The sequence below is a fragment of the Falco cherrug genome, chromosome 6 (genome assembly GCF_023634085.1).
Source record: "Falco cherrug isolate bFalChe1 chromosome 6, bFalChe1.pri, whole genome shotgun sequence".
In the NCBI taxonomy this organism is placed as follows: Eukaryota; Metazoa; Chordata; class Aves; order Falconiformes; family Falconidae; genus Falco; species Falco cherrug.
Genome location: NC_073702.1, coordinates 47292077 through 47317117, shown reverse-complemented (window position 1 = coordinate 47317117; position 25041 = coordinate 47292077). Strand labels below are relative to the sequence as shown.

Genomic DNA, 25041 nt, shown 5'->3' with positions numbered 1-25041 from the left:
AGAGCTAAGTTATTAATATATGGCATAACACATTAAACAACATGCATTTTACTACAGTATGTTGCAAATATACAAGAAACACAAACATTTTTATTAAAGTTTACAACGCAGATACAGAAGTTGTGTAACAATGTGCTACCAGAAAAGAAAGAACTACCAACAAACATTCAAGCCTTTTGGAAAAAAATGAGACATTTTACTTATTTTTGCTAATGTTCTGCTAATAAAATTTGCTTCCTCATATCCTTAGATCATCAAGGCTACAACACTTCTACTGCTAAAAATATTTAATCAGGTTGCCCAATTAATTATTGGACTGTAGAAACCAAAAATATCTTTAAACATGCTAGCCTGTCTGTTGGCAAGTCCTAGTATTTTGCCTGTGAGCAAAATTCCATACTAAGTACAGAAGAAATGATGGTTTCAATTAATTGTGTAAATTCTGTGAAAGCTGATGAACTTTTGACTAGTCATGAAACTATGATTTAAAGTTTAATTAAACATACAAGACTTTTCAAATAGTCATTCAATATATTTCAGTTTTGTGAGGTGGTTGTATGTGAGCATGGCAGACTACTCAGAACTCGTCAGATAGTAATGATGTTGTATGATATTAATCTGTTTGTATTTTTGATGTATTCTGTTTTGTTATTTAAATAACACTGCTGTGTAGCACAAAGCAATATATCAGACTCTTCCGAGTGCCTACCTTATACTATTTACAAATTGGATGCAAAACCTCTTAGCATGGTGATGACTCTGGTTTAAACTTTAATGACTATGAGAAGATCCTGTTACACTAGTACAAAATTAAGTACTAAACCCCTATGACTGCACAGTTGAACCTTCAACAGAAAAGGAAAAAAAAATGAAGGCACTTCTGCTATATCTAGTTTCATGTTCTGCTGATATATAGGGGTACATATTTAGCTGCAACAGTGATGAGACTCAAATATTACTTTAATTTGCAACTTGCAAGGCAACTTGAACATTTGGCCTTCAATCTTTATTATGCAGTCCATGGCAGAAACGAACAATTCCACATTGAAAGCATACTGTTACATAGATTTTAACAGTGAAAAAAAGAAATACATTTTGGCTGCAGAAATAAAAAGACAAAAACCCCTGTTCCATAAAGTTGTATTTTAGAATACACTTAAATTCATCAAAGTACGTTTTCCCTTGGTTAACTACTGATGATTTATTTACAAAGCAAGTAACAAACAATGGCTAGAAAATACCATTGTACCACAAATGATCTACATGGATATTTCTATTTTTCATACTAGAAAACAGTTAAGGTGGCATTTACTTCAGTACAATGTTTCTTTCATAAATCTTAATGTATTTTAGTAGTTAATACAAAATGGAGATGTAGACTGTATGACGTTTGTTAAAAAAGCAAACATTATGGATTTGGTTAAGAAAAACTAAATGTCTAGCAAACGGCAACTTTCTATTAAAAAAAAGACAAGTCTAATTTATTAACTGATCCAAGCATTTCACATAGCTCTGGCAGGCTTATAGCTAGACTTCTGTTCACATAGGAATTTATGTTAATAGTCTTTGCTGTTTTGGGGACCATTTGACAACCAACAACATGGAATGCTTTCATTTACTCATCTTTTTTAGAAGAAGAGATAGCTCATTGTTTTGATTTAAAAGCCCGTTTTTTATACAAGAACCAGAAGCAGAAGATGAAGCTTGGAGTTTTTTGTTGAGTAAGCACTGAATATTTTCACTTCAAAATTATGGAACATGTAATCCTTGTAAGATAATCCCTCTTGAACTGCAAATGTGTTGTTCTAGATGGTCTTGTGAGACTTCAGCACACAAATAACCTGCACAGAAAACACCTCTAGAAAGAAATTTAAAGAGTAAATAGGTACCCAACAGTATTACAACTTCATTTCCTATTGTTTCCTATCATTGAAAGCTCACCTTTATTTTTCAAACTATAGCTGTCTAACCTTTGAATTTTTGTTTCCAACCTGTTTAACACCACTGTAACTTCTCAAGAACATGTCAGATTGCTACAGGTACAGTAGCTTTGTTTTAGACTAATGTATGTAATCCTGGTAAACATGACTCTCTCGAACACTGGAGCCTGGCAAGCCCCCGTATCTGTTGGCTCTGCTTGCTGTTAAGTTTCATGCTTCTGTTATGTGCAATGTAGCAGTGCTGCAGAAGCAATTTTGGGCAGACTGGAAAAAGCAGGCGCTTTCCTCTGTGGTATGTTTTTGAGGGAAAGTGTGTCCTACACGTTCCCATAGCATAGTGCCCAGACACACTGTGGCATGGTGTGCAAGTGCTTTGAGAGCTATGCGGCAGGAGACCCTGTCACGGCAGTGGAGTAGTTTCAGCTTCTTGAAGTTCCAACTGAAAGGAAAGAAATTGCAAATACAATGAACAATTACTTGATTTCTTCCCGCTCACAAGTTTGTGTGTGTGTGTGTTTGCATTGTGGTTTCTTGTTTGTGTGTGGGTTTTTTTTTTGGTTTTTTTTTTTTTTTTAAGAGGAATTTACTTCTCATTTGCAGCTACTGTCCTGCCTTGTAAAGCTGAACAGGAAGTCCGGAGGCAGGGCAAGGCTTTGCCTCTGCCACAAAGCAACAAAGGCGGAGGGAATGACCATAGAAAAGTTTCATGCCTGACCTTCAAAGACAAAGAATCATCAGCAGACCTGAAATGTGAATTCAAATGACAGTATATTTCATACCAAAAGAATTGTTCTCTTTATGACTTTCATGACTACGGAAGGATTTTGCTCCCCCCCGTATTCTTTCTGCAGCAGCTGCAGGGTAGTTTCTATTGTAGATAATACATGCTGCACCCACATCAGCACGGCGGCTAACTTTTGTATTTGCAGTTAAAAGTCTGCATTTAACAAAACAAAACATTAAACGAAAGTTTAAATTTTGTGTGAGATGGACTTTGTACCAGCAAACAAACCCAACCACCTGCCAGCCCTGTGTGCCCACGGCATCCCTGTGAAGTCCTGTTTGCATACAGGCACGCCAGCACTACAGATGTTTTCATCGAGCAAATCTGCTCACTGCACAGCACGCCCTGAAAGTCTGCAACCCTTTTCACTACCCAGCACATACTGTCCTGCAGCCCTAGAACCTGTTGAAAACAGAGCGGGGGACACTGCACATAAAGGGTTTTCGAAAAGCAGAGTCACAGACGAAGCCTGACTGAGACAAAAGAGGGAACGTGCTCCTGTAAAAGTAATGGGACATGAGTGAGCATTTTGGGGCAGGGAGAAGGAAAGTGCGTTTTCTAACTTGAAACACTAACTTTCCAAGCACATTCAGCAAAGTGGAGGCTGTTAGGACTTCTGAGTCAGAGAGAAATTTCTTCAAGGCCACAAGATAACTCAAATGCTTGTTCAAGGAAACATGCTATATATAGGGATTTTCTTTATTCTGTAGCAGGATTATTTCTCCTCATTTCGCTTTGGCCAGAAACTCACCTCATCCTAAATGTGAATGTTTCTGTCTTTTGGAGAAGTCTAGATCCAGAAATTAATTTGGAAGTATATATTCACTTATCTTTATGGATTAGATACAATAGAAACATTTCTTTTGTATATTTTTAACAGTGATATTTTTCTAATTTATTAAGGAAAAAATAGAAATGTTTTGTCCCGTTTATTTTAATTCCCAGCTTAAGGAATGCCACAAACATAGGGCACCTTAAATGCCATCTAATTAGTTCTGGGCCTCATAGCACAGTTAATTCTTTTTTCCTTTCATGAAACAGTCTGACAAACACATTCTGTTTCCTCTGCTACCTAGAAGATTCACAAAGAGCCCATGTCAGTGTCAATCAGCAACAAAAGAAAGCTCAGTTTTAAGGATCTATTGAATTTAAACAAGCTTTTCACAGATGTCATTATTTCGCTAGAAATGGGCTTTATATGAAATCAATACTTTATAACTATTGAAATACAGTATTATTTACAGAGAAGATATGTCCTTTTCCTAGAAGTACACAGAAAGGCCATTCTCTGTTAATTCAGGTAGATGTGCATTGGCCCAGCTTGTGTCACGTTTCTGCATGGGACTCACCAGCATTCCCCTTATTTGTTTGCAATCTGTCACACAGTACTGGGAAACTGAAAATGTAAGAATGTACTTTCTCCATTTATTTAACCAAAGTGAAACCGGCTTTCATTTTTTCCTTCTTTCAACTTAAAAGTTCTTCTTTAACCCAATATCTTTTCTATTTCTACACGTGGCTGCCAATCCAAGCAATAAGGACAAAGCTTTCAGGACTGAGCACAAATACTTCTGAGCACAAATGAGCTTCTGGTTAGTGCATGTCTGAGGCCTCATGTTCAGCATATGAGGAGGATTTGCAGCTTCCATTAGGGCATTTAGACACTTCAGTGGTTAAGGAGAAAACATTAGAAGCTAAAAATACAAAAAATAGTTACATAGGATGACTAAATAGTCCTGAAAATGTGCCCATACATAATTTGCTTACTTGCTTGGGTACATTCAGTTGAAGCTGCTATAAAAACTTAAATGAGTCACAAAGAAACCAATTCACTGAAACAAATCAAATTTGTCAGATTTCTATAATTATTATCAATCAATTTTTCTAAGTATGTATGATTTTTTTTGCTATTAACAGGTAGATATTAATAAAAATTAAAAGTATTTGGAAAATATAATTTTCAGGAAAAAAAAGAATTATCAATTACTTTTAGATTTTAAAAATATTCAATGTTTTTAATCTTGGATAAATTAATTCAGAGAGTCTCTGCGTTTGAAGTAAAAGCTATTTCAAAATATTTGTCAAGGTCTTTGTTATGAATCAGGTTAATGTCAATGACATCAAAAAACCTCAGCCATTTGCAAAAGCTAGTATTTGGTCCTTTATTACCATTCTCTACCAATATTGGGCCATACAGAGAAAAGTTCAAAATAAGCAGTTTTGCTGTGAGCAAATTTTCCCAGGATTCCATCCCTCCTACTCTCATTTTAACTCTTCATGCAAATGCACTTACAAGAAGATTGCATATGCCTCCCTAAAAACTAAAGTGAGCCAAGCCTTTTAGCTCACTTTGGAACAAATGTCACCTACGCATTTTACCGCCATAGTTAAGTGTAACACAGCATACATGCCCCACAGACAGGCAACACCTCAGTCTTACAACTTGTTCAGTTTTTGCATGCCTGATTAGCCACAGTCTTTTCTCTCAGAACTATGTTGCTCCACTGAGCACCTACAATTTTTATAAACGCTCACACCGTCAGTGCTACGGATCGGATGCTACTCTGTGCATTTGAAAGAAGCTGCATTTCTGCAGGAATTTTGAACTTGTTCTGCTCTTTCATGTTTTGTAAATGCTGATAAAACCATAATCAATCTCTTCATCTAGATCTTTCTGGTAATTGCAAAGAGCCATAGAGTAGGCTAAAGGCCAGTATCTTAACTCACTCACAATAATGTGAATATTTATGATGTGTCCTGGTGCTGCTTTTGTACTGATAGAAAACACATTTGTTCCTTCCACCAGCAAACGCTTATTTTTAAGTGCTTTAAGACTGAGAGGCCTTAAGCTGTTAAACGATTGAGTGCTTTCAGTTCTCATTAACTTTAGCAGAAGCAAAGAATTCTCACTTGGTAAAAAGCAACTTGTAGAATTTCTGTTTCTTCAAAACCGATGTGAAGTGTGTTGAGTACTATACAGCCTTGCAATTAGAATTCATACCAAATGCTCATCAAGGTCTTGTCTCTACAAAAGCAAGCTTGTCAGTATACTTGGGTCAATACAGATACACTAGATAGACTTTCTTTTACAGAAAGCACTTACCTGTGAAAATAATGCCCCGTCACCAAAATTTACAAAAGCTCACTGTTTGAGCAAATAGGGGTTTACTTGGTTTTTTTTTTTTAATTTTATTTTTGTCTTTATATTTTCTTTTCTGAGAGCAAGAGCTGCATTCATGCTAGGGCTTTCTCTGTTTAAAAAATAATAATAATAATAAAATATTAGATGTTAGAGAGAATTTGCGCCCTGCATGAGGAGACAAGGAAGCAGCAGCAGAGCGACTGGCATGAAGAGTATGTTGGTATGAGATGGTAAAAAGACCTTGTTGCAGCTTGATAGTTTGTTTGTGCTGTGTGACACCTCGCTGGCTCTCTCCCTTGTTGGTATAGGTTGAAAGATCTTTGTGGGAAGGATCATCTATTCTGTGTTTGCTCAGTGCCCAGGGAAACAGACTTTATTTCACTCAGCCTGTGGGCAGTACCATGCTAACCTTTGCTTAAGGGTATAAGTTTAGAAAGCTACAGCTCTTCTAAAAATAATGTAAAGATACATAACTAAATGTAGAAAATGTGTGCCCACACACTGCACTGTAAAAAGCTGGAATTGTACTAGCTACAGATACAATCCTGTTGCCAGACACATGCACAAAATTGACTCCACTGAGGGCTGCAAATGCATTATTAACAGCTGAATCTGTCTAATAATTTTTCACTACACCTAGTAAATACTACACATATATACAAACATACATATACACATGTGCCTATGCCAAGTTTGGAAGTTCTGCTCCATCACCAAAGTGTGCATGAGACTGAGTAGGTGCTAACTGATTTCATGGGCCACAGACTGTCATGTATGAATCAGATGCTGGTGAACACCACCACCAACTGCAGATAGTTAATAAAGCTTCTGTCTTTGGCTGTTCTCCCTTTAGCCTGCTCCTTCCTCTTTTCTGGTGCAATTAGTATTCTGTCTGTTGGGAGATGGTAATGGCCTGATTTGGGCTTTCTGGCAGCAGTTGAGTGCCAGGTATGCAACTGTTTCACATGAAGCCATTGACTTCTGCACCTTGAGGAGGCAGCTAGCTGGTGGCTGAAGTGGCAGCAGTGAGACACTGGTGCAGGAGTAACCTAAGTATATTGCTGAAAGGGGATATGGCAAGGAACGAACCAGGCTTGTGCCTTTTGTTCTTCTTTTTAATGAATTACAGAGACAACTCAAGCTTTTTCTAGTGCTTGTGATGTGCTTGAGTTACTTTCATGAGTATGTTAAGGTTTGCTTTCATGTTTTACCTGATGCTCACTGAGGGATGGGAATTGGAAATTCTCAGGACTAATCACTGGAACATGGATGTTGAACATGTAACAAAAGACCTTCTTTACAGAAGCTAAGCAACAGTAGCCTGAATAATAATAATAAAAATCTATCTCTCTTTGTATCTGCTGTGCCATAAACTCCCGGCTTCTCGAAGGCTTTTTCTACATGGAAAAAGTATATTCTCAGTATATCTTAAACAGCAAAATGGCACAATCCTCCTTAAGATGTGTGTATATATTTTTATATCTCAAAACCCACCTTAGCCAATGCAGATAAAAATCTGATACAAGCCTTTGTCTACTTCTTGCATGTCTTCCAGGACAAAGAAGGCCAGGTAGGCCTTCTTTGTACATCAATCAAAAGTGTACAAGCATAGTTTCTTCTCCTTTTTATTCACTGTTACAATGGGAGAAGAAAGATCTATATTCTGTCCCACTCCTGCCTCCACCAGTGGACAAGGAGTGTGAATAGAGAAATCTGTGATTAATTTCCAACCAGTTCTAAAGCAGTCGCCTGTTGTAAACATCCTTCAAATGAAACACTGTTTTTGTGTGCTTTGTGTATGCATGCATGCTGGACCCCATCATGCAAGGTACCTTTGAAAGCCCTCAGCTTCTGAGCATCAACCATAGAACAATGAGCACCGTGCAGGACTGGGGTTGCTGTGTCTGCATACACCATATAACCCTGAAGGTATTTAAAACTTCATGTAGCTACAAATCGGTATAAACTGTAACTTCAGAATACATGTCATCTCTGAGCAGGAGGCCTGGATCCAGAGATGACGTCTCCACTGCTAGTCATACCTGATGGTTAGTCCTGTCCACAGTGTTGGCAGTGGAAGCATGGTCACGAGTGTTTTGTCGGACTCGGGTGGAGTTTTGCTGCTCAATGGTTGAGGAAATGGGGATGCAGAACTCTCTGAAACACCTTTTAAAATTCTCATCTAGAAATGCATAAAGAACTGGATTAAGGCAGCTATTTGTATACCCTAGAGCAATACAGAAGTGCCAGGAGACAGTCTGGAAAGTAGTTTCTGGGATGTTGACCAGGGCTTTAACGATGACATAAATGTGGATGGGAGTCCAGCAGACAATAAACACTGCCACCACTACAAGAACCATCCTTGTGATTCTCCGTAGGTTCCTGTCCTTCTCTTTGGAGCCAGATAACATGCGAACACTCTTCAGGCGTAAAATCATCAGCCCGTAGCACACAGTAATGATCAGGACTGGCATGATGAAGGCAAAGATGAACACACAGATCTTCAGGAGGTTCTCCCAGTACCATGCAGGGTGGGAGAATGTAAGTGTGCAGTCAATAGAGCCTGCAGAAAAAGGAAAACAGAAGAGAAAAACAAGTGGGTCAGTTTTTCACTTGTTTTTCTTTAAACATTTTTTGTTAAATATGGTAGGAAAATATATGAAAATTTACTAAGTAAACAGGTAAAATGAAGCAATCTGTGACCTGTCATCAGCAGAAATATTGACAGGACACAGTGCTGCAAAACACGTATGACGTGTGAATTAGAAAAAAAAAAGGGTACTGTGTTCTCTTTTGCATTTTATTACTTGGAATTGTATGTATATTGGACAAGAAAAAGAGTTGAATTGTCACATATGCTTAAACTTTGACTCATTTTCACTTTCAGTATAAAACCAGGTGGAAAGAAAGATGGTCTTACTACCATATCTGCTGAGAGTTTGACCATTTCGGGGCAATGGGGAAGAAAATGACATGACCCTTGGTAACTGTGACCAATAGAGGGTTTGGATTTATGTTGAGATGCTGCCACTTCCTGGGAAGTCTTTGAGCACCAGTGATCCAGAACATGCTCTCTGCTCTGTATCGTGTCCTGCCAGACTGTGTGCAACATGTCTATGACTGCCAGCCTCAGCGGGAATATCCTGGGTAAAGCACAGGCTTCTGTGCTATAGGACAATTCATAACCGCCCCACAGCAGAAGGCAGGCAGGTACAGATGCTTTTCCAAATACTACAGTAACTGTGCTGGGGAGCCAGACTCCCACAGATGCACCAAAAGAGCTGGAGCTGCCTGTTATAAAAGACAGATCATGTGCAGTGCTGTGTCCAGTCCACTACAGCCAGATACAAAATTGTTGAAGGGGTCCATTTGCACTGACACCTGCTTTATACAGCTTGGAGATCAGAAGTTAACTCCACACATCTACAATAAAGTGAAACAATGCAAGAGTTTATACATTGAAATACTCCATTTAGGAATCAAAACCAGACTTACCATGCCTGTATTTAGTAGTTGCCATGAACATAACTGGCAGGCCAATGGCAGAAGAAAGAATCCAGTTGCAGACATTGACAATTTTGGCATTTCTGGGGGTACGGAAATCAAGGGCCTTAACTGGGTGGCAAACAGCTACGTAGCGATCCACACTCATGGTGCAAAGTGTAAAGATACTGGTGAACATATTATAGTAGTCAATGGATATAACAATCTTACAAAGGATGGTCCCAAATGGCCATGTTCCCATCAAGTAATTCACACTCTGGAATGGCAGAGTACTTGTTGCTAGGGCATCTGCCAATGCAAGATTGAAAATGTAGATATTGGTGGCAGTCTTCATTTTCGTGTACCTAGACAAAAAAATCAGCAAAGAATGTAAATGACCACAACTGACAATGTTCAACAAAAATGAGTCCAGTGCACCACCTATAAGAAACTTCTGTGAAATGATGGGCTAGATCCTGTCAAAGGTCATCTTTTCTGCTTTTAACCAAACGACCTTGCTATGGCTTATCTACAAGAACATTTGCAGTTCAGTGAAGCATTAGCTAAAGGGTGTAAGGAAGAAAAAGAAAGATTAATATACCTTGTGCAGAGAGAAAGGATACACATAGGAGAAACAATATTATAGATGCTAAAGAATTGAGAAGCTGAAAAAATTGTATTTGTACGTATCAGACACTGTATTAAATGGATAGATTTTCTGGATCTGCTGATGTCATGTCAAGCATCAGAACTGTGGTCTGTAGAAACATAGAGCTCATTCGTAGGTTGTAGAGCAGTAATGACATAATTCCTTAGGGAAAAAGTACCTAAAAGATTAGTATAATTATCAAATCTACTGTGCCTAAAAATCGAGGCTTTTAGACTCTCATTTGTTTATAATTATAGAATTCTAAAATAATTTATAATGATAGCTACTACATTGCTTTATCAATCTCAATGTCCAATATAAGTTGGACAGATGTTCTTTCAATTAAATGAGAAGACAGATGCTATTAACCATATGCATCGAATATACCGATAGCACCACCACCCTGAGTGGATGCTGCAGTCCTGCAGCTTGAGGTAGGAATGCTCAATGTGCTCCCCAGTGCCTATTTCAGCAGGAGGGTCTTGAACCTCCATTGTACCTCCTTCTTCCTAAGTCTGTGCTGCTAACAACCCAAAAAACACTTCCTGAATTTTGAATATGCCACACTTCAATCCCAGCTGAGCATGGGGAGCTTCTTATGTTCTAATTTGTATTTGCATTGCTAAAGGCAGAATCCAAATTCCTCCTTAGTTTCATCAAATTTCTGAAGAGCCCTTCACTCTTGGAGGTCCGTTGTGTCAGCTGAGCAGCACTTGAGATCCACTTGTTATGAGGATGCTATACTTTGGCAGTGGTACAATGAATGTTTCGCTCTAAGTAATGATCCTGGCCATGCTGCCCTGCTGTCCTGACTGCTGCCAAGGCTGCTGGGCACTGGGGCTGCCTGGCTTTCGGAGGGGCAGATGGCTTGCTCTTTTGATAATACCTCCTTCTGTTTCTGCAGAGTAACAAGTACAGGATTTGATCAAACAATTTACAATTTATAGAGTGATTTGCAAGAGGAATAGGCCATTTGAAAAGATTTTTCAGACAATCTGCTGGGGAAGACAAAGTATAAAACACAGTATTTCATGGGTTTTTTTCTCTCTGACTTCGATCTTTTCAGAACATGAGTCAGCTGCAACTCCCGCCCCACCCCCACCCCCACCCCCCCCCGATGACAGGGCTCTGTAGGGAACACACATTTGGAACTTTTTTGGTAGGGCCTGGAGAAATGCAGACTTCTTACTGGATGCATCTAGATAGCTTTTATGATGAACATCCTAAGAAGCTTGTACTGGCTTTGTTTTCTCATTTTCTAGCACTGTGAATGAGGACCCACTAACAACCCTAATTTCAATTCAGGGTGAGGGTTTTTTTTAATGTTTTCAAGTAGATCCAAGCTCTTTCTTGACTGTTGTCTTGAGAAAGTATGATCTCAAGTATTAAATAAAACCTATATTCTGAAAGTACCCTAGAAACTTTTCTTACAGGAGCACTCCATTTATCCGACAAGTTTCTAATGCTAACTTAGGCAGAGGTGAATGCTGCAGGCATCCATACCTCTCTCTGCTGGGAATTATTTAGAAAAAATGTAGAGGATTGCATTGTGGGAGAGGTACACAATAAGCTGCAGCTCTAAAAACAGTTTGCAGGGAGGAGAAAATATTTTCTGGGCAATTTGCTGGAGAATCTTGCAGGGGAGAAAGAAAATAGCAACATTTTAAAATTACTTCACTATTACCAGCATGAAAATGTTGTACTAAGCCCTCTTTTTGCCATGTCCCCTGCTGCTTATCAAAAATAAATGTCTTCTCTGCAGGTCTGACAACAGATCCAGGACTAGCTCAAGTTGTGTCCAGAGCGCTAACCTGGAGGTTGGATTGCATTGCGAGCAGACATACCCAGCTTGCTCCAGTCTGATCTGCTCAGGCAGCAACTGCAGTGGAGGGGCAGTGGCTCTCAATTCTGCACAGATGAATAAAGGCAGTGAGGATCCTGCACCCTCACCCAGGCTGCTGACCTCTACTCAGCCCTGAGATGACTGCCCTGTTTTTATGGCTGCACAAGGAAGCAGGCTTAGGTGTGCTGCTCAGGGCTGCTGCCATCACACGTGGTTGTGCCACAGTTCTGTCTGGAGAGCCCATCATCAGGTGATAATGATAACATGTTTCTTTTAATATTGGTAATTAAATCCATTCCTGTGATTTAAAGGGAATGCTTGATACAGCAAAAAAACCTCTACATCAACCACTATGTGAGTGACTCTCAGGTTAGCATGACAGAGGACGGGCAGGAAAAAGCTCTGAATAAGTGGAATGAAGTTTGTTCACTGGGACTGGCATGGGCCTTATCCCACTGAAATGCTACATATTTTTCAGTGTTGGTGTCTTGTTTCATTGCCAGTTTAAGCTTAAAAGTTCTTGGACATATTTTAACGGGCTCTATAGGTTATTAATGAAGTATTTTGCTTGATGTACTCTGTAATCTTTGTATTTCTAACCACGTTGTTATTACAAAGAAAGGAAGCAGAGCTTTTATGGTGATAGAAAGCATTTACCTCCACAATTACCTAATAAACAAAAGCCTATTGAAATTCACAGCATTCTTTTCAGTGACATCTATGGGATTTTGGTGTTTCTCTGTACTGAATATTTCAAGATTTTATGAAGGGCATATTTCTGAAAGGTACATTTTGTTAAACACGTATTTTTCCAAATAAAAGTAGATTATCAGTGTTCCAAGGATTTTTTTTTTTTGGTACAAACAAATAAATACTGAAGCAATAGTTTAAAAGTAATTTTAACAGCATGAAAAATAGCAGTCTCTCAAAATGGAGCTCTTCAAAGCCTTGATCTTAGCTGTTATTATACCCTTTGCTAAGGTATCAGTCTACCTATTTGAACAAGTAGCACAAACATTTCCATCATCCAGACATAGACGTATATGTGATGAGATTGCTACACTTCAGAGGGACTGGATCTTATATGTAATCAAAGTCACAGTGTATCTGTATGACTTATACCAAAAGTATTGTGTTTATAAATGTAATCTTTTAACAGATACAGTTTTCACACCTTCATTCAATGCCACTAGAGAATCTCAAAATGAACAGATGTTTAAAGAATCTTAAATGCAACTCATGAAAATCTGAATGGTAGTATTTACATTTCATTGAAATTTCAGCATCTAAAACACTAAGTATATTAAATTTTACATGAAAATGAGCAAAGTTGCAAGTGAAAACAGAAGTTGGCTTTGGTCATCATTACTTTTTGTTTTACAACCCTGCAATGAAAGACTAATAGAGCAACATGATGATTCAATTTTTTTGGGGAATATTTAGCTCAATACTGCTTTTGATATATAGAGTAATTAATTATTCTCATAATACTGACGCCCACGAGCATGCCCTTTGTAACTCCTCAGCACATGTTCTGTATCATAAAATATCTGTGTTTATGAAGCATTTTTTTGTTGGTTGTCATAGAAGATAGAACAGATTTACAACAGTAAGAATATACTTTATGTCTAATTCTGTAGGGAAAACTCAGCCTTGCCTTTATCTTCAACCTAGCAAAGCTTTAAAGTATACTTGAAGTTTGAAGATCTGAGCCATAGAGGTTCACTCAACTGGGATTTGGTTGGATATGAAAAAGCAATAGAGAAAAGCATGAGAATCCTACTCAGATAGTCACTAAGTTCCTAGCATTCAAGGATAAATAAACCAGTCCTGAAACGACCTCTTCAACTAGCAGCCCATGGGCCACTTGTAGTTTGCAAACAAAATAAAGGGTTCACCAAACTAACCTAGAGAGACCGCCAGCTCCATTGCACAAAGGGTAACAGCATCTTGAGCAGGAGCCACGAGCACCTTCCCTTCCACCTCACAGTCATGTGACAAGAGATGTAAGCACACTTGTGCCTCTGTCTCTTTCTGCAAGATGTGCCATAGCTTGCTTTCTGGCCAGCCCACTCCAATGGTTTAGTCTCCACCTTAACACCTCCAAAAATGTTTTGAGGAGTCTTTTCTTTTAAGCCTCTGTGGCTCAAAAGTAAAGAATGCATAATATTAAGACTATGTATTTTCTTAAAAAAATAATGAAATTTTTAGTTTTCATCATGTTTTATCTAAGCCTAATAGACACAGCTGGTATACTGACACATGAACCTTTCCCTTCCACTTGTTGGACAAGCTGTTTACATCCCTGTGGACTGCTGAAATATACCATCCTCCAGACACTTCAGCCCTTCTGTACCTGACCAATTTTTTAGCACCCTTGTACCACTAGGCTGGTGCAAAGAAGCCAGAGAGGGGTTCCATGTTTAGCTCAATGAAGATAGTAATACATAGCATTAAAAAGTAATTTGAAAACTGCTCCTATCTGAATAACAACAATGAAGAGAAAAGCAGAAACAAGTTTTTAGTTAGGAAGTGGGCTGACCGATTATAGATTGGTAATAACTACTTTCAGCAACACAAAGGCATGCAAGTGTTTGTCCACAGAACGCTAAGTTGGAGACAAAGAGTGCTTCAACTGAACTGTGTTTAAGATCAACACAAAATGTATGAAAAACTGGCTTAATTGCAGGAGATTCATTGCAGAAAGCAGTCATTCATGAAAATGGTTTGGCTGTTGAAAGAAACAACAGCTAGCAATTAGGTCTTGCAAACAGACAACCTGATAACTCTTGATTCTGGAGAGGATTAGGTTACTGTTTCAAATTCATGTTCTTCTTGCATACATGACTGGTTAAATAATGAAAAATCATTATGTGCATACATTAGATTAGTTGAAGTCTCCTTGGGTGGGAAGATCAAAATATGTGAAGTATGCCTAGTTGAACCAATTTAAATGAACACTTATTTCCATGGCTGTTCTGGTACATCTTGTATATGCAACTCAAAAACAATATGAAAGAGGGATTTTTGTGTGCTTTCTTGAGGTATGAGGTACTTTCAATCTTCATCAAGCCCTTAAAGCTTTGACAAAGGTCATGTCATATTCAGGACGGTCAGGAAAACCCCTCAAAAATGTCTCCTGTCCGCCAATCCAATTAGCATGTCTGACACTGAAGTGAAGTCTCTCAGCTAGGCCATATTCTAGAAAGTACCTTTGAGCTAAAGGGTCTGAATGATAGGCTTTATTGATGGCCATACTATCTTATTGTCATTTTTCTTTCTTTGCTTGTTAGTGGGTCTCTGTAGAGTGAAAGACTCGTACTGTATCTCAGCCACAGTCGTGACGTGTGCTGTGGCAGACTGTTACCTATTAAAGTTTTGAAGTCATATATATTCTGGATAAGCCTAACCTACCTGTCTGGAAACGTATGATTTAATCAGCTTCAAGATTTAATCTTTGATTTTTCTATTTATGGGTACTTCAGAATGCTCTTAAGCCACTAAATTCAAGCTCTAGGTACAAGCACCATAAATTTGTGTACAATCCTTACACGTTATTAGGGGGTCAGGCCACCCAGACTGGAGGTACCACACTGTGGTTAGCAATCTACTCATCTTTTTGATTAATTTTCCTCTGAAGAGATCCTATACAAGGATATAACTTAAAAATAATAAGCCCTCAGGGGAAATAAACTAAAAACAAATGGACACCACCCACCCACCCCTGCAGCAGGTACATTATAGCAGAAAATGTTCAGCCTTAGTTACAGTGAAATTGTGCAATTTGCAGCACATTCACTTACTTGCTGCACTGATCCTGAGTTTGGGGTAAAGAGCTGAACTGGGGGAAGGGAGGAAGGCTTCACTGCCTTTAAGAAAGACAGGCAGTGTTTGTTTTCTCCTGTTAAAACCCTGCATCCTGGCTCCCTGCACGGTGCTACCTGGTCACTGCTGTGACCTGTGATAGTGGCTTAATTAGAGAGATGAAAAAACATACAAATACCAAGCATCACTTCAGGTGTCAAGGCATGACATAGTAAGGGAGCGCAGTAGATGTAAATTTACAAGGCCTAGTGATTTGTCATAGTTGGTCAGGAACACAGCAAGGCCCTCACATACATGGTGCTGGAGCTGCCCTCCTTCCTCACACAACGGCGAGGGGATGCCCGTTTTCTGAAGGAGTCTGAATATATGTGCTGAATTTGGATCTGAACATAGGCCACATCACTGCTGGACTGTAGCTGCTTCAGCTGATGCCTCTTTTCTCCCTAATACTTTGTTTTCCCACTGCCAGGTTCCCTTTTCACCTTATTCTTCTCCATAGCACACATGAAATTAAGCCCAAATTTCACCAAAGCTTACTTCCCTCGGGTTACCTTGCTAGCATCTTTGACTTCCCAGCTTTTCCTTTCCTTGCAAGGGGTCAGGATCAAGGCATGTGCAGATCTATCAGTATTTGCTTACAGGATCCCAGCAGGAGAAGTCAGCAGGGCACACTGGCTCAGGGCACACCGGCCAGGAAGCACTGGCTCAGGGCCCTTTCTCAGGTACTCAGAACCAATTAGCGACTTCACTCCAGCCTCACCATTGAGAGCGGGAGAGCTAAATGAAAGCCTAAAAAGGCAGAGTCAACTTTCTTCAGACTGTGGTACCAGTCTGTTTGGGAATGATGTGGCACCAAGAGAGTTGGGAGGGCATCCGACTCATCCTGTTTTCAATTAGTTACAGCCCCGTGTTGGGCTTTGGGCTAAAATTCACTTGTTGCTTTATGGCTCTTCCAGCTTTGTTGCTACTGGAAGGCATCATCTAAAGGTCCCCTTCCTGATATTTAGTTTGAATCAGTGAGTTTAGTCCCTCCCCAGAGGAAACAAAACAAGCTTCTTTCTTTGGGAAAATTCGCTATTTCGGGGAGGAAGGCTGGTCCCTTCCCTTGATGTCTGACTAAGAAGATTAACGAGCAAGGAGATTACTTCGGACAGAATACACAAACTCCACAGTAGTTGCAGCAGCTAACTATTTTATTATTTCTCACTTATTATTTTAATGCCTTTTTTAATTATATGTACATGCAAAATATCCTGGCCAAAATCCATACAAAATAAAGCTGATGTCACACATTCTTTCTTTTTTCCAAAAAGGGGAGAGGAACCAGACAAGAACAGCTGTTTATAGGTTATTCATATCAATTTGCCACACAAACATTTAAGATGTTGTAATACCTTAACTCCTATTATCCTCATTTCTTTTTCTTTCCCCAGACACCATAAAAAGCTACTTTACGATAAAAAGAAAATGACTAATATATATGCCTCAATGCCCAAACAGTCACCTGCTGGTACACTTCCCTCCCTTCCAGCCTAGTTAAATGGGGGAAAAATTATCTGCCAATTATTCAAGGGCTTAATCTGGCCTTTTTGTTAAACCAATTTTAGCTGAGTCTCTGTTTGCCTAGTGCTGAGGCATATATATGGGTCTCCAGTAAAGGCTGCTGCTTTCACAGTTATTGTGTAACACCTCTCTCTGAAATAAATCAAGGCTGCTAAAAATCCTACCTCCAATATATTGTCATTATCCAGCAGTGGGTGCTTATTGCTGAGGTTTTTGCTTTGCTAGGAAGACACGGAAAGGAAAACCGTCAGTGTCTTCAACTTCACTTTCTCCCCTCTGCCTTCAGGGAAGCGTATCAGAGAGTAAAGCCACTGACTACACCTATGATAACTGCAGTGACATTCTTCTAGGGAGGACAAGTTAGCAGCTGTTTCCTGTGGTTTCCAGGTTCTGGTTCCCTCCTCCTGATTTATAGGTTGTTCACCTCAGGTGAGGACTGTGCATGAAAGACCCCCTGCTCAGCAGGGAAGCTGGCAGGGAAGCCTTTGAAGACAGTTTTACCACTAGTAGATGTGAGATCCTCAAAGGTGTGATGGGGAACAGCAGTGATAAAATCCCCCCAGGTCAGAGGGTGTCAGGGAGGCAGCACGAGGCTCGAGGCAAGGCCACAGACTGTACACATCGAAGTAACACTAAGTATACAAGGTATGATGGTCTCTCATACAAGAGGTTGGGATCTTCTAGTGAAGCGGTCGAGTGTGATCTGGAAAGGAGTGACAGAGGTGAGACAAAGGGACTGGAGAGAGAATAAATGTGGAGGAAGACTTGCCTGTGATGGGGGGGCTGGGGGGAAGCAGGTGATGGTGGAGGCAGGTGTGCCAGAAAGGTGTACAAGTATGTGTTTGGAGAAGACTGGACCTAAAGTACCAGGAATCATGGATTTAGTCTCCACATGACAAGAATGAGATTGTGTCTGAAATTGAGGCTTTGAGGGAGGTACTGAGACTATCATCTTATGAGAAGGATTTGGGTAACTGGTTTCTTGGATGATTTTTCTAGAGAGGCAGCACATCCCAGGGCTGAAGGTTAGCACTGTGCAAGGGGAAAACAAGGCAAAGATACCCTAAATGCTGCTCCCTGCCCCCTCCCTTAAGAAAGAGACTTCTCTCAGCTGGAACTGCTCCATACAACACAATGAGGAGGAGAAGCTCTGTTTTACACAAACATTTGCGTTTTGAAGTTTTTTTCCTGCTCTGAGATACAAGATCTTATAGCTGCTAATTGAACACTTCTCAGTAAGAAGTTGGGAAAAAAATGCTATTTCATGTATTTCACAGTTATTTGATTAGCTCTGGTCTGTCATCACTACTTTCATTCATCGTGTAAATTCAAAGGGAAATATAAATAAAATGTGGACGTGTTTAGCATTAAATAGATGAATGAGAATGCTACTTGACACAGCTAGGCTAAGCTGTGGAACTCCTTGCTAGTGAACACCATTAAAAGCCAACTTCCAAAAGGGGCAGGGGCTTTGAAAATTAATGATCTTGAAAGATAAGATCCCCACTTATAATATCATAAACCCAAACTTCATAGTATAAACCCAAGAAGGCACAGATGGTTATAAAAAGAACTTTGTTTCAGATCAGGCTAACCACAGAAATTCAGAAAACAGCTCCTTTCAGGTTTTTAAAAAATAGCTATAGTGAGTGGATTTGTATTTGGAAAAGAATCATAAAGGATTAAAAAGCTGTTTTCACTTGGAATCATAATGAAAAGAAATAATTGTTTAAAAATGTCCATTAATCAGGATCTCTACAGCATCCATCTTAGAACACCTAATCTTAAAAATAACCAACTCTAGAATCTTTAATAATGTTTCAGAATTCTGAAATTATACTTTAGAGAATTTGTTTCAAAGTAGCTTTGTTTAGAAGTGGTAATATTTGTGCCCTTTTGTTTTGAACCTTATATTTGACTCTGATGTTTTGGGGACTGCTGCATGTTTGAAATGTCCACAAAAAGCTACTGAATAAATGCTGATGGAAACTGCAGGTCAGAAAGTCTCTCTGCAGTGTAACAGACTGTTAGAAGGATTCTCACACAGTGATGCCCCTGTTTCTTCCACTCTTCAACTAAACACCAGCTGCTGGCTATGGTGGGAAAGAGGTTAGTAAACCAGACTATGATTCTGAGATGTTTGGGCGTACATTATGTCATGTTTGAGATTTTTGTAAACATATCACCTTTTGATCTAGAAAAATTATAAAAGCTTACCAACAGTGAAGCAAAAGCTATGCCTCATGATGTGAAAACATGAAATAAAGCAGTACTTCAGCACTGTTAGCCAATTAGCTCATTAGTCATTAGCTTGCTAATAACAACACAATATAAACAATATATGCTTACAACATTTTCTAATTTTACTGAAGCCATGAGAAGTTGATACATTATGACTTATTTTTACAACAAAATAAAAAAAAAAAAAAACCAAGAAGTGTCTAACACTTTTTTTTTCAATGGGAGCCATTACCAAAATGATATTCCAGGAAAAGCGCAGTGGGATCAAACAGCTTTTTCAAGAGAAACTGAGTTAGAGGGGATGCCTTTTGCCCAGGAGTGCCCAGTGGTAGCTTCTGGCAGAGCATGGGATCTCAGGCACAGGGGCTGGAGGAGAGTGGGGCTGCAGAGCTCTCGCTCATCCCGCAGTGCCTTCTGCTCCCTCAGGGAGATGGGGGTTATGCCCAGGCTGCAGGCTAATGTGTTTTCAGCCAAATTTTGATCATGTCCATATCAACATAATTTTTCCAAAAAAGAGACTACAAAGGTATACGTGCTGTTTTATCTCTCTGCTTCCCTTCATCCCAGGGGAGGAGGGAGGGGAGCTGCTTGCTGATCAAAAACTGACCCGCTAGCAGAGGTTGGCAAACGTCTATTAAAAACACTGTGCAAACAAGAACACCTGCCTTTCTGTAACGCGGGACGCTGAGGGTCACCCCCTCATTATGCTGCTCGTCTCATTCAGCTTCTGTGCTGTTCCTGCCCCATCTGACTCCTTCAGTTCTGTCCCGAGATCTCTGACTTGTGCTGGTGAGCAGTATCAATTCATAATTGACGTGACTCATTAAGGCTGTTGTGGCTTTAGTTAATTTATTAAAAAATAGCTCTTAGCAATGGGGTGGAACCTTTTCTTTGTAGATAGCGCAACAGGCAGGACACACATTCACACATACAATGCCATCCAAATGCAGAGTTCATGTGGCTGTGGACAGGAAAGAAAAGAATGAATTTTACGCATTTTCTTAGTTTCCAAGTTCCCTGATCTCTGCTGCTACAAGAGATACTGTAGGCCTTCTCCCACAGTGCATCCATAACTCCATGTCACCTTACAAGGAAGAACTCCTGTATTTTAGAAAAACCTGCTTCGCTTCAGCCACTTTCAAGCTTGTGATAACTTTCATTTTATTTCTCTAAATAGACTCTCTCCGCTTCATATGTTATAACTTATTCCCAGATCCCTCACTTTTCCCTTTCTGTGCACATGTATCAGAATATTTATTCCTCTGGTGATACCAATTCTTTCTACAATTGAAATTTCACCCCAAATACTGTTCTACTTAGTAAAACAATTTTCCTGTAGTGTGAGTGAGCCGAGCTGCAGTAACCAAAACTTTCAGTCCTGCATATTATTTCTGGATTAGATGATGTTTCATCTAAGGGTACAGCTTTTTTTTTTTTCTTCCAAAACACTATTAAGAGGCTGTTTTGAGAGACATAGAAAGAAATCTCTTTGTTTCGGAGAGGACTTCTATCCTTGTTTTATTTTTTATTTTTTTTTAAAGTAGAGTAATAATTTATGCTGATGAAACAAGACATTTCCTTCCTCCTGATAAGGATAACAGAGAAGCTGAGGCCCCTTTGTTTATGGTACATGACAAAAATTAATAGCAAAGCAATTAAGGACTCACTCTTGACTCGAGTGACTTTAGCGGCTGTTGGTGGAATTACAGTCCCCTCAGGGCTCTTGGCACCATGGAGGACTGGGACCTCTGAGAGCTATTCCTTTCTTCCAGACCGGCAACGCCAAAGATTTTCAACTATGATCTATTACAGCTTTCTAGCATATTGCCTTAATCACAGGGCATATTCTTCTTCCTACTCTAATGTGTGACTAATATCCCACTGACTTGACGAGAAAGCTGGAAAAGCCTATAGATTACTGTGTAAATTAATTCAATACCACATGGTACTAATTGTACACTGTCTTCTTGTACCCTGCAGCAGCTAGAAGGAGCATTTGCTGTTGACACAGCCATAACAACACTGTGTTCATATTAGCAATTTACACTTATACAAAGCACATGAGGAAAATAGATAATACAAATTATGTACAGATTTTTCAGATTACAGGAAATTCACGGCTGGCAGTAAAACCTGACTATTACTGCTGTCACTCAGAAGGCATTTTTTTGTACTTGACAAAGGAAAGAGCTCAGTGTTTAACATGGGTTCAGCCTCACACACTACAGATATAACGCATAAATATTAATTCAAGGATGAAAGTATTCAGCTGAACAGGAAACATTTGGGAGAATGAGGAAGGTGGATGAGAATGTGTTAATTACAAAGTAACATGTATAAATTGGAAATCCATGGACCTGCTTTGCATGAAGACCCTGATTTTTGTATGGATAATGACAATACATTTCTAACTCCTGGTTGGACATGTCTGTTTCTGACCCTGTTCACCCCAGCTGGGATAACAGGGTGGCATTGTGGACTGATAGTGACAATCCCACTTGCATGGCTCTGGCTTTAAACCCACAGGTCTGCTTCATGTGGAAAAGTTGTAAAAATAATAATGTTTATAAGAATATATAATCATTATTAAAGAAAATACTTCTAAAGAAGCCAAGCATGAGATAATAGCATGCAGCACACTGATCACTGGCCTGGACTCTGAAAGGTGAGTAGGGGACAACGTTTCAAAGATCTAAGCACCTATCTCCCAACTTCCAGTATTTTCAAGGCAAACTAGGTACCAATATCACTTTATCATCTTATTTCTAGTAGTCTCAATTATTCTCAAAATTAATACCAACGTCAATGTTTTGTTCTTCCTGAACAGGCATAGCGTGAAAGGCAGATAATAAAGGGGAGCTTTATATGATGCCAGATTCAATCCAGTGAAAGACTTGCCTCCTATTTGTAGCTGGATCCAAGGATACATGAATGTGAGCACATATGCTCACCATTTCACCTATGTGCTTATTATATGACTGGGAATACTGTCATGTTAGTATAGCTCGCAACAGGAAATAAATCAAAAAGTTCCCTCCTGCTGTCCAGAGAAACACAGAATCTACAGAGAAGCATAGAAAGGAAATGCATTTTTTTGTTGCTTAAACCACAGATCCTATTCAACCATTAACATGTACTCTTTTTCATCCCAAACTGGTAAACAGCTCCATGACAGTAATTGGGAAGGAACTCTTGTCATACCAAAAGCTGTTCTTGCACAGGAGACCTGGGTTTGGTCCTGCCTTTGCCAAATTCCTGGATGGTTTTGGAGAAGCCACGTAATTTCCTTGTACTTTCCTTTGTAAAATGGAAATATATTTTTGCTTTGTCCTATTGCTTTTTTGGTTTTAAGTTGTAAACTCAGGGAAAGATGCTCTCCTTAGATAGTCATCTAAATGCAAGTGCCTCATTCAATTTGGCTTTGTGGTGCAAGTGTAATTCAATTAATTAATGTAAGAAATATGAGCCTAGTATGGGTTATGCCTGGTATAAATATATAATTCCAGGGACACCCTATGACATATTTCTCTGCTGACAGCTAGCCTGGCTCTGTTAGACTGTACATCTGCTTTTTCTCCCAGAGGACCGCTGAGGTGACTGCAGTCATGCCTCTGTTCAGAAGCCTTTCTGCTTCTGCATCTGAAGATGCAGTGGCATCTTTGCACAGGTAGCATGAATCTTGGACTGACCAAAACCACAGAGGGTAAGAGCCTCTCCCCAGCTCTTTGCACGTAAATCGCAGCCTCTAAAGTATAAACGCACGAGGTTTCTGAACTGGTACAATCTGAACCACTGAGGCGTATTACTTGTGCTCCCATGAGGTCTATCGGCCGCACAGGCTTTGCAGGGACGTCCCCGCCACACGCCGAAGGCCTCGCCCGCCGCCGCGCCGCAGCAGCCCGGCCCCGCTGCCCTCACCCCGCCGCCGGCGCCGCACCCGCCGCCAAGCCACCCCGCGCCGGCCGCCGGCCTCTGCTCCTGCCTGCCAGCTCCCCGCGGCCACGGCACCCGTGCCCGACGGCTGCTTCTCGGGCTCCTCGGGAAACAGTGTTCCGAGGGAGAAGGGGCGCTGGAAGCGCTGGGGCTGCCGCGGCTGCGGGGGGAGCGCGCCCCAGGGGCGCCCCTGCGGCTGCGCCCGGGGGGCTCGGCGGCTGCTTGCCTCGGAAACGACGGGCAGCTACGAGGGGCGCGGAGCGCGGTCAGCCCCGTCCCGCCGCCCCCGGGAGGTGGCAGTGTTCCCCCACGGAAACCGCCCGCCCCGCCGCTGCCGGCCCGCCCGGCCGCGCCCGCCGCTGCCGCCCGGTCCCCCGCCTGAGAAGCGGGCTGGGAGCGCTCGGTGACAGCCCGCGCGGGCCGGCGGGCGAGGAAGGTGCGAAGTGCTGCAGCACGGCCGGGAAACCGGCATTACGGAGAGCGGCCGCGATCCTGGCGGGTTTATACACGTGTATACGCACTAATGTATATACACATATAAATGTATACGACTATAAACGTCTATATCAAGACTTGAGTTAGAGGATCCACAAACCCGGGCAGAGAGAAGCGTTTAGCAGCGATGCCGTTCACGTTTCGCTTGTGCGTTTGGGAGCGGTGAGGGGAAAGACGCGAGGATGTGTGCCGGCGTCCGTGTGCGACCCCGCGCCCGCACACGCTCACAGGCAGCGGCTAAGGTCCCTTTAAATCCTCCCTCCGCAGCGGACAGCTGCGGGATTCAGGCCTCGCTGGCCACAGCAGCCCGCAGAGGAGCTGCAGCCCGGAGGCTCTGTAGAGCATCCCCGGACCCGCAGCGGTCTCTGGCGGACCGCCCAGCCCGGCCGCTCCTCACGGCCCCACCGCAAGTTTCTCTTCCCCCGACCACCCGCTCCGACGCTTTCTCATAGCCCCCCTGCCCGGCCCCGCGGGGCAGGAGCCCCTCCGCACCCCCCAGCGCGGCCCTCTGCGCGCTGCCTGCCGGAGCGGCGCCGCAGCGTCCGCCATCGGGACGCCGGCCCGCAGCCCGGCTCCCCGCGGCGGGGCGTCCGCCCCGACGGCTGCGGCCGTGGGCTGCGGGGCAGGGCGGGGCGGGGCGGCACTCACCTGACTATGACATACATGACCAAGAAGTTGCCGAAGAGCCCCACGACGCAGACGACGGAGTAGAGGGCCATGATGGCGATGGCCGTCACCACGGAGGGGCCGCCGCCCGCGGGCGCGCAAGGCCCGCCGCCGCCCGCGCTGCCGTTGGCGCCGCCGCAGGGCTCGGAGCGGTTCCAGCCCGCCGCCGCCGAGCCGTTGCCCCAGGCGCCCGGCGGCGCGACCGCGCAGGGTGGCGCGGCGGGGCGGCAGGCAGCGGAGGCGTTGGCGGCGAAGGGGAGCTCCAGGGCGCCGGCGAGGAGCGGCGCGGAGCCGTTGCCCAGCAGGTAGGCGACAGCCATGGCGCGCAGCGGCGTCAGCGCGGCCGCCGGCTCTCCGCGCCCGAGGGCAGCCCGGCGCGGTGCTGGCGCGCTGCGCTGCTGTGGCGGGGCGCGCCGTCGGGGCGGGCGGGCGCCACCGCCTCCCCGGCACCGCGCACCGCCGCTGGGTGCGGGCACA

The 25041-nt window shown here is 41.9% G+C and overlaps 1 protein-coding gene across 1 annotated transcript; it reads right to left on the bottom strand.

Annotated features, from left to right (window-relative positions):
- OPRM1 (opioid receptor mu 1) lies at positions 1–25041 on the bottom strand. The gene is made up of 4 exons (XM_055714846.1): positions 24547–25041; positions 9362–9714; positions 7909–8429; positions 1–2379 (listed from the first exon to the last, which is right to left on the bottom strand). The coding sequence occupies exons 1-4, from the start codon at positions 24882–24884 to the stop codon at positions 2341–2343; spliced, it is 1251 nt and encodes a 416-aa protein (XP_055570821.1). The 5' UTR covers positions 24885–25041; the 3' UTR covers positions 1–2340.